This window comes from Capricornis sumatraensis, chromosome 20, assembly GCF_032405125.1.
Source record: "Capricornis sumatraensis isolate serow.1 chromosome 20, serow.2, whole genome shotgun sequence".
Taxonomy (NCBI): Eukaryota; Metazoa; Chordata; class Mammalia; order Artiodactyla; family Bovidae; genus Capricornis; species Capricornis sumatraensis.
The window spans coordinates 65818318-65839981 of record NC_091088.1 but is presented as its reverse complement, the minus strand read 5'-3'; the positions used below and the strand labels follow the sequence as shown (position 1 = coordinate 65839981).

General features: G+C 39.8%; 1 protein-coding gene across 1 annotated transcript in view; it reads left to right on the top strand.

Moving 5' to 3' along the window:
- Positions 1-2023: 2023 nt before the first annotated feature.
- LOC138096922 (zinc finger protein 665-like) overlaps positions 2024-21664 on the top strand; it is a 36925-nt gene continuing 17284 nt past the window's right edge. The window contains 4 exon segments of the mRNA XM_068993158.1: positions 2024-2111; positions 4703-4888; positions 11994-12759; positions 12839-12942. Coding sequence (XP_068849259.1) covers positions 2024-2111; positions 4703-4888; positions 11994-12759; positions 12839-12942 — 1144 coding nt within the window.

Here is a 21664-nt window from a genome sequence, read left to right as displayed (position 1 = left end):
GGCATGGCAACCCTCCAGTATTCTTTCTTAGACAATCCCCATGGACGGAGGAGCCTGGCAGGCTGTAGTCCATGGGGTCTTAAAGAGTGGGACACAACTGAATGACTAAGCACAGCACATTAATAGAAAAGAACAGTTTTATTGCTTTTATTGTTTTCAGCTTGTTAGGAGGAAATATCAGTTTTAGATGTAAGCAGCCCACACAAATACAAGCTTTTATCTTAAAGCTGTTACAGACAAGAACTTAAACTGAGCATTTTCAAGGTACTGGAAAGCACTGTTCCCTGTTCCACGTATGGGGCATCATCTTTTGGGATTTGAAATAGCTCAGCTGTAATTCAGTTACTTCAGATTGTCATGAGGCCAGCAAATTGTCATGAACTTTTCCTACACTTGTAGGCTTAATGTTTTCTGGACATGTAGTGAGGCTTTACTCATTTGTAGAGTTTTCCCAAAGGCCTGTTTGTTTGTTTATTGTATATTGAGTTCCTCATGGGTTAATGAGTGCCTGTTTAGTTTTCCAAAGATTTGACTCATTGGAAAAGACCCTGATGCTGGGAGGGATTGGGGGCAGGAGGAGAAGGGGACGACAGAGGATGAGATGGCTGGATGGCATCACTGACTTGATGCACATGAGTTTGGGTGAACTCCAGGAGTTGGTGATGGACAGGGAGGTCTGGCGTGCTGGGATTCATGGGGTCGCAAAGAGTCAGACACGACTGAGCAACTGAACTGAACTGATGTGCTTAATCACTCAGTCATGTCCAACTCTTTGTGACCCTTTGCACAGGCTCCTATGTCCATGGGATTTTTTAGGCAAGAATACTGGAAGAGTTGCCATTTCCTCATCCAGGGAATCTTCTGACTCAGGAATGGAACCCATGTCTCCTCAGTCTCTTGCATGACAGGTGGATTCTTTACCCACTGAGCCATCAGCAAATCCCCAGAAATTGTGAATAGAAGCTTTAATTCCTAACAGCCAAAAGTTTTAACTTCAGATTGTTCATTTTCTCAGTGCTGTATTTGTCTCCCAGTTCTAAAGTGGCACTCATTTAAATTATTCATTAGATAAACTGGTTTTGTTTTTCCTTTTACTATTTCATCTTAGGTTCTTTACCACTCATTCACGTAAAATAAGTATGCAGTATATATAGTTTAATATCCTTTGCTCATCCTTTAATTGTAGCCATTATGTTTCCTGACAATTGGTACATGCTTTGCCATCATTTTAAAACTCACGCTTTCTTTGATAGCTAACAGTTTTTCCATTGTGCATATTTTTGTCATATAAGCAGCAGCAGCAGGTTATTTTAAAGGGTGCCTTACAATTAGAATTTCCTCTGTTGACTTTTGCTTTAGTAAAGAATCATTTGTTTTGTTTTCCTATAAATTGTAAGATCGAGGTTGGTGACATTCATAACTTTCTTGATAAATGTATTATGGTTCATATAATACAGTTTATTTAACATGAAACATTTATTCATGAGTTGTAATGAATGGAATACTTACAGTTTGTTATATATTGTAGATGGCTCTTATACACATATGATCAAGAAATGGCAACTGAAAGCAAGCACTGATATAGGAGAAGTATTTCAAACAGTGAAGTTGGAAAGACATGAAAGGAATGAAATGAAACAGAGTCGAAATGAGTGAGGGACTGAAAAATGAATAACAACAGTGTGTACTGTGGGTTCACCAAATATTTCCTACTTATAAATGCAGTGAATATGTCTTAAGTTTCTTCTGATTGCTCACTGATCACTAGATATCAGAATATTTATAGTGAGAAGAAAACTCACATGACTGAGACTTAAATCAACTCAGTTTTCTTGATATGTATTCATAAATAGTAGTAGCAATACAAACTTAGGTGCCTCCTGGGGTAGAGATGTAATATTATGCATATGAATATACCGTGAGATCAAATCTCCCCAGCAATTTTGACAATGTTTACTATCCTTCCATTAACATCACAAATAATGCACATACATGCCCTCTTTATAGCTGTAAGGATGCCAGAATGAAAGATGTTCAGACATCATGCACCCTGTTCAACATGATTTTGGATCCAGTACTGATGGCTAAACCTTCTAGGGAATTTCAGTTGTGTAAAAAAGCAGAATGGACATCAAAACCAAACCACAATAAGGATTATAAAGGGTTGTCTTTTCAGTCATGAAAGATAAAAAGGTCCTTACTACCAGAAACTCGAAAATTTAATTCTCTCCAATAAAAAATTCATATAACATCTCACAAAACAACACAACTATGGTGTCAATTTGTTTGCAACCTGGCAGTTTTCTACTAGTTCTTCTGCCCATTTCAGTTCAGTTCAGTTCAGTTCACCAGTCGTGTCCAACTCTTTCCGACCCCATGAATTGCAGCACGCCAGGCCTTCCTGTCCATCACCAACTCCTGGAGTTCACTCAGACTCAAACGTCCATCGAGTCAGTGATGCCATCCAGCCATCTCATCCTCTGTTGTCCCCTTCTCCTCCTGCCCCCAATCCCTCCCAGCATCAGGGTCATTTCTAATGAGTCAACTCTTTGCATGAGGTGGCCAAAGTACTGGAGTTTCAGCTTTAGCATCATCCCTTGCAAAGAAATCCCAGGCTGATCTTCAGAATGGACTGGTTGGACCTCCTTGCAGTCCAAGGGACTCTCAAGAGTCTTCTCCAACACCACAGTTCCAAAGCATCCATTCTTTGGTGCTCAGCTTTCTTTATAGTCCAACTCTCAAATCCGTACAGAGGTACTGGAAAAACCATAGCTTTGACTAGATAGACCTTTGTTGGCAAAGTAATGTCTTTGCTTTTTCATATGCTGTCTAGGTTGGTCATAGTTTTTTTTCCAAGAAGCAAGTGTCTTTTAATTTCATGTCTGCAGTCACCATCTGCAGTGATTTTGGAGCCCCCCAAAATAGTCTCTGTTTCCACTGTTTCTCCATCTATTTGCCATGAAGTGATGGGACTGGATGCCATGATCTTAGTTTTCTGAATTTTGAGCTTTAAGCCAACTTTTCCATATATTCTAAGGGTTATTTCTGTGCTTTCTGATTTGCTCCCCTGGCTTCTGTGTATTTGTTTATGCCTGTACCACATCCCAGATGATTTCAGCATTTTTCACATCTAAAAGTGTTGGCCTCCAATTCCTTTTGGAAGACTGTTTTGGCTATTTAGGGGTCTCTTGAGATTCTATAGGAATTTTCACATGATTTGTTCTGTTACTATAAACATTGCCATTCAAATTTTAATAGGGATTTCACTGTGTCTGTAGAAAACTTTAGGGCTTCCCAGGTAGTGCTAGTGGTAAAGAACCTACCTGCCAGTGCAGGCAGAGACACAAGATATGTGGGTTTGATCTCTGGATTGGGAAGATCCCTGGAAGAGGGCATGGCAAACCACTCCAGTGTTCTTGCCTGGAGAATCCCGTGGACAGAGGAGCCTGGCAGGCTATAGTCAATAGGTTCGCAAAGAGTAGAACATTACTGAAGCGACTGAGCACACACACACAGAAAATTTTGAGTATTGTGATCATTTTAAGAACCCTGTCAGTTCCTGAATACAGGGTTTCTTTTATGTGTGTTTCCATGGACTTCTTTTAGCAGTGTTTGGCAGTATTCAGTGTATAAGTCTTTTACCTTCTTTGCTAATATTTTTGCCAATATTTCATAAGTATTCTACCTCTTGATGTTATAATGAATAGGATTGTTCTCTAATTTCCGGTTGATATTGTTAATTGTGTATACAATTGCAACTGATTTTTCAGTGTTGATTTCTTTTCTTATGCTACAGCTTTTCTAAAGTTTCTTTTATTTTTTTTAAGTATTTATTTTTGCATTTGGCTGTGCCGCTTAGTTGCAAGATCCATCTTCATAATGGCCTCTGGGTTCTTTTAATTGACATGTGGAATGTAGTTCCCTCACCAGGGATGGGAGCTGGGCTCCCTGCATTGGGAACTCAGAGTCTTAGCCACTGGACCTGCAGGGACTTCCCTAAAATTGTTTTTTGGAGTAGTAGTTTTCTTATGGAATCATTTTTCTCTGTACGTGCTGACAAAAAAACAAAACATAAAATGGAAGTAATATAATAATAAATTCAATAAAGACTTTGAAAATAGTCCACATTCAAAAAATCTTACATATGAAGCATTTAGAGTAATGCTTAATATCTAGAAAGTATTTGGACACCGTAAGTCATTGCTATTCTTATCATCTTTGTCACTTAATATTTACACTTTGTAAAAATTCTACTGTGGACCTTGTCATCTCTCTCTTTTTAAATATTTGGCCATGCCATGCAGCATGTGGCATCTTAGTTCCCCAAAGGAGTATTGAACCTGTGTCCCCTACAATGAAATGTGGAGTCTTAACCACCTGACCACCAGGGATATCTCAATTTTGTCCTCTCTTAAGATGCCAATTATACTGTAAGTCATGTAGATAAGGAATATCACTTATCATGTAAAACATAATAGATAACACTTCTGCATAGATAAACCTTTGTTGAATTTTTTTCTGTGTATTTCATATATTGCCCACAAATATGAAAAGTCTGCTTTAACTGGATGATATCATAATTTTATGAAAAAGCATGAGGAATGAAAATTAGGTACCCATAATTTGCTCCAGATACATATAAGTGGATCTGTCAGAGTATATACTTCAACTGAAATGATTCTCACCCCTCTTTCCTCCTCAGTTTTTTGTGACAATAAGAACTCTTCTCATGGTCCCGTTCTGAAATGTGTTTCCTTATTGGAACAGTTGACATTCAAGGATGTGGCCACTGAATTCACTCAGGAGGAATGGGAATGCCTGGACCCTGCTCAGGGGGCCCTGTACAGGGATATGACGTGGGAGATCTATAGGAACCTGGTCTCTGTGGGTGAGGATCACTTGTTACAATTATATATCAGAGTGTTGATAAGGATATTCACCATACTGTAATTTGATTCCTATAACTCCTTCCAGTTACAACTAGAAATATAGTCTTTTGACTAATATCTCCTCATTCTACAAACTGTGATACCTACTTTGTTTCTGTTAGTTTGACTCTTTTTTTTTCTTTTTAATACTGTGTTTTACTGAGGTCTTTATTTAAGTGAGGGTCTTTATTTCTGAATAATGTACTGAGCAAATATTTGCAGTATCCAACTATGTTGGTATAGTTGCTAGATTTCGTCCTTTTTCAGATTTTATCTGTTGTCTGTTGGACACAGATTGTTTTCATGTCTTGGCTATTGTAAGTAGTTCAGTAATGAACATGGGAGTGCAGGTATCTTTCTAAGACAATGATTTCATAATGGAAATGATGCATTATATGATATACATATTTAGCTATGCTATACAGCGTGCCAGATCTTAGTTTCTGACCCGGAATTGAACCCCTACCGCATGCATTGGGAGCTCAAGTCTTAACCACTTGACCACCAGAGAAGTTTGTAAAAATATATTTTTAGGAACCTTAAACGTTTCCTAAAGTTGGTACACCAGTTCGCATGCTTCAGTATAATTATTAGAGTTCCATTTCCTCCACATTCACGATAACACTTGTCATCTCTTGTCTTTGTCTTTGTGTGTGTGTGTGCGTATGCATGGGTGCACGCACCTTAGAAGGTTGATTCCGGGAATCTCTGGATTTTTTGATTGGAGAATGATTGCTTTACAGTGTTGTACTGGTTTCTGCCATAAAACAGTGTGATTCAGCCATCAGCATACATAGATCCCCTCCATCCTGGTGACAGCTGTTCCAGGAGGACTGAGGGAATATCTCAGTGTGATTTTGTTTTGCATTTCTTTTGGAGGGTACACGTGGGAATTGGGAGTCTTCTATTCCTCAGTCCCAATGAGCTGGGGCGTCAAAGGCCAGGAAATTGTCATAAACTCCTACACTCTTCATTTCAGTATTTTCAGGATAGGCAATGTCTTAGGTCTGTGGCAATTTCACACTGAATAATTCTCACAAACACACAGGAATATGAGAGACAATGCAGGGAGAGCTCGCAGAAGAGCAACTTTGAGAAAATGCTAAGTGCATATTTATTGATAATTTATCTTACTATCTTTTAACTACGAGCAGTAAAGCCAGACAGAGACCAGAACTCTGGGATTAAGGAAGCTTCCTTGTGGAGGTCTGGAGGTAGTCACAGGAGAGTTGTAAAGAAAGGTCTTTGAAGATAAGGTGGTTTGTTTTGCATGCAGAACTGCACCTAGCTAATGCTGACGTGTCAACCAGAACTTCTAATTGAAGGACCGGAGTAGGGGAGCAAGCAAGGAAGAGGGAATGAGTAAGATTAAATTCCTGGAGATATTTCTGAGAAAGCAGTAAAATATGGTTCCCACATAGGTCCTCCAGCTTCCCTACTGGTTTGTAGAGTTTTCCCAGCGTCCTTCCTCCTCCCCGCCAAAGTCTGTCTTGTTCATTGTTTTTGACTTGTTTCCCTCTTGTGTTAACGAGTACTTGTTTTATAGTTCTGTCATCTTCCTTATTATGTTTTTATTTTATTTTTTAACCAGGCTGGGTCTTTGTTGCTGCTTGCAGGCTTTATCTGGTTGCGGTGTGTGGGCTTCTCATTACAGTAGGTTCTTTCATTATGGAGTGAGGGCTCACTAGTTGTGGTACCCCGGGGCTTAAAGTGCTCAGACTCTGGCAAACACCTGCCAGCCTCGCTTCCCTGTGATGATTCTGCTCATCCAGCCAGGAACTTCATTAGGACATCCTGGTCTCCCTACTTTATGGTACTGTGGATTCTTTAGGTGCACACTGTGTTTACGCAGAATTAACTCACCTCTATTGGTTGGACTGTATTTGTTTCTTCATTCTAGTTTGTGCTAAGGAAATGCTTGCCCAGTCACCTCAAATATTGTGTATGTTTTTATCGAACATATGCATGGAAATGGAGCTTACGGAATATGCAGTATGATACATGACATAGTGAATAGTGTAATAGATGTGAGCTTCTCTTCCTTTAATATCACAGTCTCTTCTTTTTAAAATCTTTTATTTCAATCACTGAGATAATAAATTTTCTAGACTTCTGGCAGTAATACTAGATGCCAAAATACATGGCACTGTATCAACGTTTTAGTCTTTGGGACTAGTTTGTAGTCTATGGGAATTGTGTAATTTTTATCCTACTGTTGTGTGAAAATTGTATAAATCTTAATTATGATGAATCGCTTTCTCATGCTCTTCATGTCTACTGTGTCCTACTACTATGTCTGTTCATTCTGTTAATTTTTGAGAGCTTGATATTGTAACTCCAACTAAAATCTAAAGTTATCTACTTGAAAAACAATTATAATATATAGTGGCATTCTATGTAACCTTGTTCTGTATTTTCCAGGTCTTCTATAAATGTGTTATCATACTTTCATAATTTAAAAAAGAGAAAAAAGTTTTTTAATTCTTTCATTTCAGGGCCTTCCCTCGTTGTCCAGTGATTAAGAATCTGCCTTGCAGTGTAGGGGGTCACAGGTTTGATCCATGGTGAGGGATCAAATTATTTTAAAAGATTGTTAGCCAGGTTAAAATAGTACCTGTCTTTTGTTAAAGGCTAAAAAGTTACTTTTATATAAAAAGACACATTAATATTCTGTAATACTTATTATGACATCCTTTGCATTATATTTTGAGTGCTAGTTACATACTGCTCTCTCTTTATTTCATGTGACTTGGAGCCAGTAAACTGGATATTTAATGGCACTGCATAGGTAGTAAATTGTACTATTTATTCATTTTTATATGCAGGTCAGCAAGCAACAGTTAGAACTGGACATGGAACAACAGACTGGTTCCAAATAGGAAGAGGAGTGTGTCAAGGCTGTATATTGTCACCCTGCTTGTTTAACTTATATGCAGAGTACATCATGAGAAACGCTGGGCTGGAAGAAACACACGCTGGAACCAAGATTGCTGGGAGAAATATCAATAACCTCAGATATGCAGATGACATCACCCTTATGGCAGAAAGTGAAGAGGAACTAAAAGCCTCGTGATGAAGATGAAAGAGGAGAGTGAAAAAGTTGGCTTAAAACTCAATATTCAGAAAACGAAGATCATGGGATCCGGTCCCGTCACTTCATGGGAAATAGATGGGGAAACAGTGGAAACAGTGTCAGACTTTATTTTTGGGGGCTCCAAAATCACTGCAGATGGTGATTGCAGCCATGAAATTAAAAGACGCTTACTCCTTGGAAGGAAAGTTATGACCAACCTGGATAGCATATTGAAAAGCAGAGACATTACTTTGCCAACAAAGGTCTGTCTAGTCAAGGCTATGGTTTTTCCAGTAGTCATGTATGGATGTTAGAGTTGGACTGTGGAGAAAGCTGAGCGCTGAAGAATTGATGCTTTTGAACTGTTGTAAGGCTCGGAGGGCCGCACTCTGAAAAGGACATTCAGGGACAGCCTCTAGTGGACTGACAAATTTTATTATCCAGCTTTTTGCAGATATATGGTCTCAGGGAGCAGAGCATAAAGCAGACTTGCATGTAGCCTTTCTCGATAAAACATCAAAGCATTCAAGCATAAATTACAGTTCCCACCGCCCAAGCCATAACATAGCTTTGGCGAAACTCTAAAGGGAGTCTTGTGAAACAACAGTCTTTGCTCCCAGAAACAGGTGGTCAGAAGGAAGCCTTCGAACGCCTCAAGGCTGGGCGTATAACCCTTCGTTATCCAGCCTTGGGCACTCGGTGAACCCTCATAACCCTTTGTTATGCTCATCCCAGCTTCCAACCTTCGTCATGAGTGGAGCAAATACATTCTCAGTATTTGCTTAAAGCCTTCCAGCTCCTCCACAAACTGTGGTGCTGGAGAAGACTCTTGAGAGTCCCTTGGACAGCAAGGAGATCCAACCAGTCCATTCTGAAGGAGATCAGCCCCAGGATTTCTTTGGAAGGAATGATGCTAAAGCTGATAATCCAGTACTTTGGCCACCTCATGTGAAGAGTTGACTCATTGGAAAAGACTCTGATGCTGGGAGAGATTGGGGGCAGGAGGAGAAGGGGACGACAGAGGATGAGATGGCTGGATGGCATTGCTGACTCAATGGACGTGAGTCTGAGTGACCTCCGGGAGTTGGTGATGGACAGGGAGGCCTGGCATGCTGCGATTCATGGGGTCGCAAAGAGTCGGACACGACTGAGCAACTGAACTGAACTGAACTGATAGAATATTTCATTTATATACATTTAAGTTTGATTTTTTATTGCTGAATTCACTTTCTATTTTTTCTTAATATATATGTTTCATTGAAGTATAATTGACTTATAGTGTTTCAGGCACACAACAAGGTGACTCAGTTATACATTATTTTTCAGATAGATTATTTTCCATTATATTGACTGTAGGTCCCGTGCTATACAGGAAATCTTTGTTGCTTGTTGTATATCTACTTTTTAATTAGGAATCTGTCATTCTATTCATACTAAATCAAACAAGTGAAATGTCATAAAATTTTTAGTTAACCAAAAATTCATAAGTTTTCTAAAATATATATATTATACATACTATTTGTATATATGTATACAAAAACTTTTGTATATACGCTTGATAAAGGCTTGAGAAAGAACATTTAAAAAAGGATGGAGAAACTGGAAAACACAAGCTAAATGAAATGGGAGTACTGAATATGAAATACAAAAAAACGTAACAAACTAGCTAAAAGTAAAAGATCATCATGTATGTACTCCAGGTGCTTACGGCTGCTCATTGGAAACATATCTGGAGCTTTGTAGGAAAAAAGCAATACCTGGGCATTTGTATTTTTCAAAAAATTCCAAGATAATTCTGATATGCATGTTGATTTTAAAACGTGATTAAAACTTTTTCTATTAAGTGGTAGTTTTGGTGATATAGAATTCTACTCTTTTTCTGTTGACCAATAATGGTATAGTTACATAGTCACAACAGTTACATATGTGTAATATGTAATATTACACAGTCACAATAATTACATAGTCACAATAGTAAAGATGTTTATCCGTTTTCATGATTAATATCCAGACAAAAAATTAGAGATCATTACAATTGAAAGCCATAATGGGAACGTGATTAAGCTAACAATATAAAATAATTGCATTCAGTTTGTGGGTTCAAGCAGGGTATTGTGGCAATTGGAATTGCATGCATTCACATGTTTTCATTTGCCCAGTCAGTCTATGCCTTTTGGTTGGTGCATTTAATCCATTTATATATAAGGTGATTATCCATGTGTGTGCTCCAGTTACCATTTTCTTAATTGTTGTGGACTTATTTTCTGTGGGTCTTTTCCTTCTCTTGTGTTTTCCTGCCTAGAGAACTTCCTTGAGCATTAGTTGTAAAACTGGCTTGATGGTGCTGAATTCTCTTAAGTTTTGCTTCTCTGGACAGCTTTTGAATTACTTGTGAAATGTGAGTGAGGGTCTTGCTGGGTAGAGTATTCTTGGTTGTAGGTTCTTCCCTTTCATCACTTTAAATATATGGTGTCATTCCTTTCTGGCTTGTTGAGTTTCTGTTGAGAAATCAGCTGATACCCTAATGGGAGTTCCTTTTTATGTTGTATGATTTTTTTTTTCCCTTGTTGCTTTTAATATTTTATCTTGTCTTTAATTTTTGTCAGTTTGATTACCATGTGGCTTGGTGTATTTTTCCTTGGGTTTGTCCTGCCAGGAACTCTCTGTACTTCCTGGACTTGGTTGAGTATTTCCTTTCCCATGTTAGGGAAGTTTTTGGCTATTATCTCTTCAAACATTTTCTCAGGTTCTTTCTTTCTTCTTCTTTCCTCTGGGTCTTGGTGTGTGCAAGATTTTGTTTGTGGCCTCCAAGAATGGAGTCTCTGCCCAAGTCCTGTGGAAGTCCTGTAATAAAATACCTTTGGACTTCAAGGTCAGATTCACTGGGGATTCTCAGTGCCTTTATCAGATTCCCAGGTTGGGAAGCCTGATGTGGAGTTCAGAACCTTCACAACAGTAGGATAGCTTCTTTGGTATTGTTTGTTGTCCTCCAGTTTGTGGGTCACTCACCAGCGGGTAGGGGATTTGATTTTATTGTGATTACATGCCTCCTACTGTCTTGCCTTAGTGTCTTCTTTGTCTTTGGACATGGGGCATCTTTTTTCCATGGGTTCCATTGTCCTCCTGTCGATGGTTGTTCAACACCTAGTTGTGATTTTGGTGTACTCAGAGGCGGAGAGGAGTATACGTCCTTCTACTCTGCCATCTTGAACCAGAAGGAAATTCTTCACTTTCTTTATACTATTTGTGTCTAATTGGTAACTCCTACGTATATAGGTTGTTAATTAGATAAGCTAATTCTGATTTAGTTAGTTTTACAATATATTGTGTATTCTTTATCATATTTATCATTCTTTATCATTCTTTATTTATAGTGTGAATGCTGAATATGGGACCTCTCAGGTTGCACCAGGCGTAAAGAATCTGCCTGCCAGTGTAAAAGATTCAGGATATACAGGTTCAATCCCTGGATCAGAACAATCTCCTGGAGTAGGAATTGGCAACCCACTCCAGTGTTCTTTTCTGGAAGGTTCCCTGGGGAGGCTGGCAGGCCACAGACCATGGGATCACAAAGAGTTGGATATAACACCACACAGGCACATGCAGAATATATGTAAATTATGATTTTTTTCTCCTTGGTATTGAGGCAGCAGTGTTTCATTACTTGATCCATAGATTGTGGGCATAGTGGAAATACACAATTTCTTTGATTCCCAAAAGGAGTTTGTTTAGGTTGAGTGTTCTTGTCACCACTTGTTTAAAACTGAATTGCTCTTAAAAATATTAGAATTGTCTCTGATCAGTTTTTTTCTTAGAAACTAATCCTATTCCCTTGTGTTCCTAAATTTTATAAGCTCATCATAGGTGATTCTAGGTGTTTGCTTTGCTTTGTATGGTATAAGTGGTTTTTTAGGATAGTAGCATATATTTAATGTGAGACATTTATTTATGAATTATAATATACAGGATAATTGTGGTTTTCTGTGTTTTAGCTATGTCTCATGTACATGTGATCAAGAAATTACAACTAAAAGCAGACACTGATAAAACTGATAAAAGACAAGTGGTCTTCAGTAAGAATTCACTACTGATAATTCCTAACAGAATCCACAGTGAAGAAAAACCTGACAAATTTAAACAGTGTGGCAAGGACTTTCATCAAAGAAGAACCCATGAATGTCCTCAGAGAATTCACGCTGGAGAGAAACCTTGCAAATGTAATGAGTATGGCAAGGTCTTTACTCAAAAAGGAAACCTTACATGTCATCATCAAAAAATTCATGTAGGAGAGAAACTTTACAAATGTAAGGAATATGGGAAGCTCTTCAGTAGAAAGATAAACCTTAAACTTCATAATAGAATTCATACTGGAGGGAAACTTTATAAATTTAATGAATGTGGCAGGGTCTTTTGGCATAGGGCCACCTTTTCATTTCATCAGCATATTCATGCTAGAGAGAGACCTTACAAACCTAATGAGTGTGGCAAGGACTTTAGTCAAAAAAAAAGCCTTGCAGTTCATCATCAAAGAAGTCATTCTGGGGAGAAACCTTACAAATGTGGTGAGTGTGGCAAGGTCTTCAGTAGAAAGAATTTCCTTCCAGTTCATAATAGAATTCACACTGGAGAGAAACCTTACCAATGTAATGATTGTGGCAAGCTTTTTCGGCATAAGAACAGCCTTGCAAGCCATCTGAGTATTCATACTGGAGAGAAACGTTACAAATGTAATGAGTGTGGGAAGGCTTTTAGTAGAAAGTTAGCCCTCACAATTCACAATAGAAATCATACTAGAGAGAAACCTTAGAAATGTAATGAGCGTGGGAAGGTCTTGCAGCAAGAGATACCTTACACTTCATAATACAATTCATACTGAGGAGAAACCTTACAAATGTAAAGAGTGTGGCAAGATGTTTCCACAAACATCCACCCTTTCAGTTCGTAAGCATATGGAGAAATGTTCTTCCAAGGAGCAAGTATCTTTTAATTTTATGAGTGCAGTCACAGTCCATAGTGATTTTGGAGCCCAAGAAAATGAAATTTGACACAGTTTCTGCTTTTTCCCCATCTGTTTGCCATAAAGTGATGGGACCAGATGCCATAATCTTTTTTTTTTTTTTTTATGAGTTTTAAGCTAGCTTTTTCACTCTCCTCTTGAACCTTCATCAAGAGGCTTTTTAGTGCCTCTTCACTTTCTGCCATTAAAGAGGTATCCTCTGCATATCTGAGATTGTTGATATTTCTCCTGGCTGTTTTGATTCCCATACATGTATACTGTCCGTGTAAAACATTGTTGAGAAACATTGTGTCCTCAGATGTCACCAAAGAACTCTTCAAATGTCATGGATTTGGTGAATTTTGTGAGCAATACTTAAAAGAGCCCACAGCAGGGAATAGGTAACTGTGAATGAATGAATCTTTCGTTCTCTAAGGTAATAAAAGCTGTAGAGTCATTACAGGCCACACCGTATTATGTTAAAACTTATAATATGGGGGCTTCAATGGTTGCTTCAGGTAAAGAATCCTTAGCAGATGCAGGAGACACGGGCTCCATCACTGGTCCAGGAAGATCCTACATGCCATGAAGCAATGAAAAACCCATGGTCCATAACTGTTGTCCTGTGTTCTAGAGCCTGGGAGCTGCAACTACTGAAGCCTAGAGCCAGTGCTATCCAACAAGAGAACCCACAGCAATGAAAAGTCCACACACTGCAAATTGAGAGTAGCCCTTGCTTATGTAACTAGAGAAAAAGCCTGCACCATAACGAAGACCAGCACAGCAAAAATATAAAATAAAACTTGTGGTGGGTTAATCTCCCAGTCGTCTCAGACTCCGTGATCCCACGGAGTGTACCCCACCAGGGTCCTCTGTCCATGGGATTTTCCAGGCAAGAATACTGGAGAGGGTAGCATTTCCTTCTCCAGGGGATCTTCCCAACCCAGGGATAGAACCTGTGTCTCCCAAATGTCCTGTTTGGCAGGCTGGTTCTAACCATTGAGACACGTGAGAAGCCCAAAAACTTATGACATTATATGAGAGGTTGAAGGAGGTATGTTGAAATGGCCAGTTATCTTCATTGTATGAATAGTCAGTGATTTTGAGTACGTTACTTTTTGTGTCTTTCAACATGAAGTCTGTTTATCTTACACTATTATAGGCTTTTCACGATATTCCCTGGAAAAGAGTAAGATGAAGGACCAACTTCATTAGGTACCCTTTCTTCACTTCCAGCCGAAATTGTCAAATTGAATAGTGTGTGAATTAGGGTCAGGCAGAAACAGAATAATGTAAAACTAGGTCATGGCTCATCATACTCATTATGTTCAGGGTGCACTTCTATAGATAGGCCACAAGGGGTGTGGGACAGAATCCTCCACCAACTGAAATCTTTGAAATCGGTATCATGTGGAGTGATCCCAACCACTTCAGTGCTTTCAGATGTTTTAGCTCTCATTATTTTTCCCTTTCTTATTATTAGAATAGTTTTATTTGAATGTACAAATATGTTGACTGGAAATGGATTAAAACGAATTATACATTGAGGTGAGGTGATATTTCTTGTTCTCCCCAATCAATGAATATGGTATATTTGCCTTGCAATTCAGCGACTATGGTTTGTTTCTCAAAAATGCCCTAAATAAAAGGTTATTTTTAACTTTTACTACCATGTTATTTTTTAGCATAAAAGCCCATGTTTTGCTAGATTTTCTTTTACTTTTTGCATACAAATATGTATGTTTAAAATTTCAATTCCAGTTTGTAAATGGCAGCTATAAAAGAATTGCATTCAATTTTTTCATGTGGTTCCTATCTTTGCAAATTATACTTTTTCTAGATATTTTTATAGACTTGCTTTTCTACATACACCATTACTAACTTTTCTGTGTTTCCTATTACAAGTTGCCACAAATTTGAGTACCTTAAACCAGCACAGATTTATTCTCTTGTTTTTTGGACACCAGAAATGTTCAGTATATCCAACGAATGCACTGTGCTCCTGCTGGATTCTCCTGATCGCAATTCATTTTCTTGCCTGTTCCCAATTCTAGAGGACATGGTTAAATTACTTCCTTTGGCTAGTGGTCCCCATGTGTATTTCTATAACACATTCTCGGTTAATTATTGGGTTTGTTCAGATATCTTCCCATCATCTAGGTATTACCTGAATCTGTTTTTAAACCAGGACTTCCTGTCACTATCATTGTTCATATACAGTTTCATTGTACTTACCTTCATCATGATCTTGGTGAAATTCCCTTATATAAGCTACGTGAAGTCAGGGTATTCATTTTGCTTCTTGCTACATATTTAGAGATTGGAATCATTCCCCACTTAGTGAATGAATGCCCTTTATGAATAGAGGTGATTGAAGTAAAAAATAGGCACCCTCAGTCACACAGTGAAATAAACGTGCTTATGAGCACAGATTTCTTTTTTCTTTTCGGTTACAACATTTTATTTAAAAAAATTTATTTTTTAATTGAAGGATAATTGCTTTACCAAATTTTGTGGTTTTCTAACATACATCAACAAGAATACAGCCATGCCCCTCCCTTCTGAACTTCCCTCCCATCTCCCTCTCCATCCCACCCTTCAGCCTGTCACAAAGCCCCTGTTTGAGTTCCCTGAATCATAGAAATTCCCACTGGCTCTCTATTTTATATATGGTACTCTAAATTTCCATGCTACTCTTTGCGTACAACTCACTTTCACCATCCTCCCTTCCCCCATATCCATAGGTCTGTTTCTACATTACTGCCCTGAAAATAAATTCATCAGTACCATCTTTTTAGATTCCCATATATATGCATCAGTGTACAATATTTGTATTTCTCTTTCTGACTTACTTCACTCTGTATAATAGGCTTTAGGTTGAACTGACTCAAATGCATTCCTTTTTGCGGCTGAATAGTATTCCATTGTATATATGTACCACAGCTTCTTTAGCCATCTGTCAAAGAACATCTAGGTTGCTTCCATGTTCTAGCTATTGTAAATAGTACTGCAATGAACATTGGGGTACATGTGTACCCCTTTAATTTTGGTTTCCTCAGGGTATATGCCTAGGAGTGGGATTGCTGGGTCATATGGTGGTTTTATTTCTAGTTTCTTAAGGAGTCGCCATACCATCTTCCATAATGGTTGTATCAGTTTACATTCCCACCAACAGTGCAAGAGTGTTCTCTTTTCTCCACACCCTCTCCAGGATTTATTGTTTATAGACTTTTTGATGATGGCCATTCTGACTGGTGTGAGGTGGTATCTCATTGTAGTTTTGATTTGCATTTCTCTAATAATGAGTGAAGCTGGTTTTAGAAAAGGCAGAGGAACCAGAGATCAAATTGCCAACATCCGCTGGATCATGGAAAAAGCAAGAGAGTTCCAGAAAAACATCTATTTCTGCTTTATTGACTATGCCAAAGCCTTTGACTGTGTGGATCACAAGAAACTGTGGAAAATTCTGAAAGAGATGGGAATACCAGATCACCTAACCTGCCCCTTGAGAAATCTGTATGCAGGTCAGGAAGCAACAGTTAGAACTGGACATGGAACAACAGACTGGTTCCAAATAGGAAAAGGAGTACGTCAAGGCTGTATATTGTCACCATGCTTATTTGACTTCTATGCAGAGTACATCATGAGAAACGCTGGACTGGAAGAAACACAAGCTGGAATCAAGATTGCTGGGAGAAATATCAATAACCTCAGATATGCAGATGGCACCACCCTTATGGCAGAAAGTGAAGAGGAACTAAAAAGCCTCTTGATGAAAGTGAGAGAGGAGAGTGAAAAAGTTGGCTTAAAGCTCAACATTCAGAAAACAAAGATCATGGCATCTGGTCCCATCACTTCATGGCAAATAGATGGGAAACAGTGGAAACAGTGTCAGACTTTATATTTTGGGGCTCCAAAATCACTGCAGATGGTGACTGCAGCCATGAAATTAAAAGACGCTTACTCCTTGGAAGGAAAGTTATGACCAACCTAGATAGTATGTTCAAAAGCAGAGACATTACTTTGCCGACTAAGGTCCGTCTAGTCAAGGCTATGTTTTTTCCTGTGGTCATGTATGGATGTGAGAGTTGGACTGTGAAGAAAGCTGATCGCTGAAGAATGGATGCTTTTGAACTGTGGTGTTGGAGAAGACTCTTGAGAGTCCCTTGGACTGCAAGGAAATCCAACCAGTCCATTCTGAAGGAGATCAGCCCTGGGATTTCTTTGAAAGGACTGATGCTAAAGCTGAAACTCCAGTACTTTGGCCACCTCATGCGAAGGGTTGACTCACTGGAAAAGACTCTGATGCTGGGAGGGATTGATCAAATAGGTTCATTAATACTACTTTTCTAGATTCCATATATATATGTTAATGTACGATATTTGTTTCTCTGACTTAATTCTGTAACAGGCTCTAGGTTCATCACCTCACTACAGCTCATCCTTTGTTCCTTTTTATGACTAATAGTCCATTGTATTTACACGTTTTCTTTATCTATTCATTTGTTGACGGACGTCTAGTTTGCTTCCACGTCCTGACCATCATGTAGCATCTCTGTATGGCCAGTTGTGCGTGCCTATTTACATACACAGGCAGAGCAAGCTACAGTTATTCTGATGCCCCCAGAGATATAGATTACTATGAGCAATACTGTTAATCCAGTTCTCCTAATGCCAGTTCTTGAAACTGCCCTAGGCATACACTTGGCGTTGAATCAAGATGAAGCAGTTTATGGCATGGGTGCAGTCGGCTTATGCAGTTAGCATTTTTCCCTCTGGTAGCAGTTGCCATATCTGTAAAACTCAGAAATGTGGAACTTCCTTTGTGATCCAGTGGTTAGGAATTTGCCTTCCGATGCTGGGGACATGGGTTCTGTCCCTGGTTGGGAAAGTGAGATTCCACATGGCACATGGCACAGAACAATTAAGCTGGTGTGAAAGACCCCACGTGCCAGTAGTAACAACCAATGTAGTCAAATAAATATAAATATTTTAAAAAGAACTCAGAAATGTGCATCAGACAGTGAGTCTGGCTCTTGTGTCTTAACCTTTGGATGCTTGAGTCTTTCTCTTATGTCAGGGAAGGTCTGGAAGACTTCAGCTTTTCTATCCGCAAGAGACAAAAGAGAAAGACAAATACATATGGTATCACTGTATCTGTGGAATCTAAACAAAGGGTAAAAATGAACTCTTCAAAACAGGAATAGAGGTACTGACCTACAAAATATGGTTATCAGGGGGTGAGAAGTGGAGAGAGATGAGGGTTAACATATACCTACTGCTATATATAAAGTAGATGACTAATAAGGACCTAACATAAAGCACAGAATTCTACTGAATTCTACCCTGTAATGAGGTATAATGGGAAAAGAATCTAAAAAAGTGCATATATGTGTATGTATAACTGATTCAATTTTCTGTATGCCTGAAACTAACACCATGTTGTGAATCAACCTAACTCCAATAAAGTGTTAAAAAAAAAACAGTGAAGACATGGCAGGGGAAGAGGCGCTTTGTACTTGGGGGTGGCGTGGGGATGAGTGTAGAGTACTGCTGGGTTCCAAGAGGATTCAGGTCTTTTAAGGGGTCAGGATAAATGGCAGTGTTGAGGGACTCAGCCAGTTATATGTATATATCCATTCTCCCCTCAAACTTCTGTCCCATCCAGGCTGTCACATGATATTGAGCAGAGTTCCCTGTGCTATACAGTAGGATGTTTGTGTTTTATAAATGGGTTTGCTGGTATCATTTTTTTTTAGATTCCACATATAAGTGATATTTAATCTGTCTTTATCTGACTTATTCACCTAGTATGATAATCTCCAGGCCCATTCATTTTTATCTTTATTTTATTTTCCCAACAGGGTTCAGTATTCTTGGATAAATCACTTCAATTTGTGTTTACTAGTTCAGATGTGCTAAATCCTCCACAGATCAACTCTAGGAATTTCCTTAAGACTTTCCCCCAGGTGTCTGGGCCAAACAGTATTAACTTAATACCTAGTTGATCCACATCTGTGTACACTGACTCCATGCCCAACATGAAGGACAGTTCACATACAGCTTGCTTTCTCAGATCACAGAAAGCAACTGACACTTTTTTCACTTTATTAATCAAGAAAGCCATATTCTCACCAGATTATTTCTTCAGCAGGGCTCAGCTGGTAAAAGAGGAGATAAGTGGATAATTTAGTTACATCAGTATGATATTTCACTACTGTCTATAATCATGAACATAAAATCCACGATGCTGTGCAAAACTTTTTTTTCATGATCACCAGAGAAATGGCAAAATGGAAAATATTTTCTTAGCATTGATGTCGCAACCCATTTCCTATAGGCAAGACTAGCCTGCATGACCTTTTGTGAGTTCCAAAGGGCAGACCAGTTGCTTATCAAAGAAGGGTGCTTATGCTGGGGTCAATCCCGTCTACTTTTGTCCGGCTCTCTGAGATCCCATGGACTGCAGCCCACCAGCCTCCTCTGTCCATGGGGTTCCCAGACAAGAATACTGAAGTGGGTTGCCATTTCCTACTCCAGGCGATCTTCCCAGCCAGGGATTCAACCCAAGTCTCCTGCACTGGCAGGTGGATTCTTTACCACTGCACTGATTAGGACACCAAATCACTTAAGACCCTGCAGACACCCTAATCTTGTCAGCAAACCCATCCTTTTGCAATTTTATAATATCTTGAGTAAAGAAGAATACAATACTGTGACTGCCTTGATCCTTAGCAGACAATATAATCTCTCCCTACTCACCAGGGAGGGGGCCTAATGTGTTTCCTCCTAGCCTGGCAAATATATAAAGCCACTCTTTCTCCTCCATAACTCTTTGTATTTCAAGTTATTTGGTTTGGCATTGCAGAGAGTCAAGATTTTGCCATTAATATAACCTCTGGGATCTTGTTCAATTTAACATCAACCCAGACCTCTGACTTCAAGATTCAGAGGAACATCTTTTAACACCTAATGGTGTTTTTACGATGTAACAGGACCAGACACAATACATCCCCAAAGAAACACGCAAGGCCCTTCACTGACATTCTAAGGTACATACACCGAGGTTCTTGGGTGTTTGTTTTTTTTATTATTATTGGTTTCATATTCCTAATGTTCCATTTTTCAACTATAACATGTATTCATCACTTTTTTTTTTATTTTTCTTGGTGTTAAGGTTTATGATGACAGAGTTGAGCTTACTTCAGACCCTGTATTGTGTAAAGTAGCAATGATTAAAGAATTCTCCCACTGAACTTCTAGAAAGCGCCACTTGAGTTTCTGTCTTTCTAGTCGGACCTTCGCCTCGCAGGCTCCTTTTCTGTGTATCCGGGGTCTGAGATTCGCTACTGACTCTAAAGACTCTATATCCCCACGCCCACCCCACCACCCCAGCAAACTGAGAGACGTCTCTGTAGCGACGAAGAGACTCCTCAGTTTTGAAGTCGCTCTGAAGCCGGTTCCTGCTTTTGGTCCACTGAGACGTTGCGTATGGCACCTCTTTCCTGCTTAAAACCACTAACTGACCTCACTGAACCCTTTGCTCTTCCTGCACCTCATAAAACTGTTCCGCGAGCTGGTTTATTCGCTGGGCAGCTTCGGCCTACCGCCCCCGCTCCCGGAGAGGCCTTCCTCTGCAGGATTCGGGAGAGCCCGCGCCGCCCCTGAGACCCTCTCCCTCCCAGCCCCTCTGTCCTCAGGCCGATCCTTGTGTCCCGCAAACCTTCCATTCATAGTGACCCTGTGGGGGGGCAGGTGACCTGAGCCAGCCACGTGTCACCCATGGTTCTTGGGTCCCAAATGCCACCTGTTGGAATTTGGCTCTTGAGGGAGGGGGGCTTCTTAGTTAGTCACCATCCCTGTAAATAGTGGGCAAGGAGGGGTCATGAAAAGCAGAGACAGCGACTCCGAGAGAAATAGAAAATGGAGAAAAGCACGAGGGAGAAGCGATGGCAATGAAGAGGATTGGTGGGGAACTTGGAAGAGACACCTTCATGAAAGAGAATAAACATTCGGTAGCGGGTGGGGAAAAGAGGGAAGTTTAGAGAAAAGCAGGATCTCCGGAGTAAAGGTGAGCAGAATAAGTAGGTGTTCTTAATTCTGAGTCTTTGCGAACCCTGTATCTCCCAGAGTTTGAAGTTCATGACCGATGAGTCTAGGGATGGTATCTAACCATCTCATCCTCTGCCGCCCTCTTCTATAGCCTTCAAGGGAGAGGGACTGTAAATCAGGGGTCCCAAAGGGGGCGACAGTGGAGAGGCGGTTCACACAGAGAGCCCGCAAAGGGGATACAAGAGTTGGGGCCTTGGCTTACAGACAATATCCTGCTGGGAGAGAAAGGGGACTGTTAGCGACTGGAGAAGCTGAGAAAGGAAACTGAGAGGAAGCGTAGCCACTTGGGGTGCCAGAGAGTTGGGTGGAAGGAAGGGCAGAGATGGAGGAAGAAAGGCTGAAATATGAAGATTGAGGATCCCCAGAGAGGTTGGAGAGAAAGCATCCTGATGGGGAACAGATGGCAGAGAGAAGCCGGATGGGAGTCGAGGAAGCAGCAGAGGAGGACAAGCACAGCAGGAGAGCAGAGGGGAAGAGGAAGAGGGATGGAGAAATGAGTAGGGAAACAGATAAACCAGAGGAAGTAGAAACAACTAGTGTGCAGGTGGGGGAGGG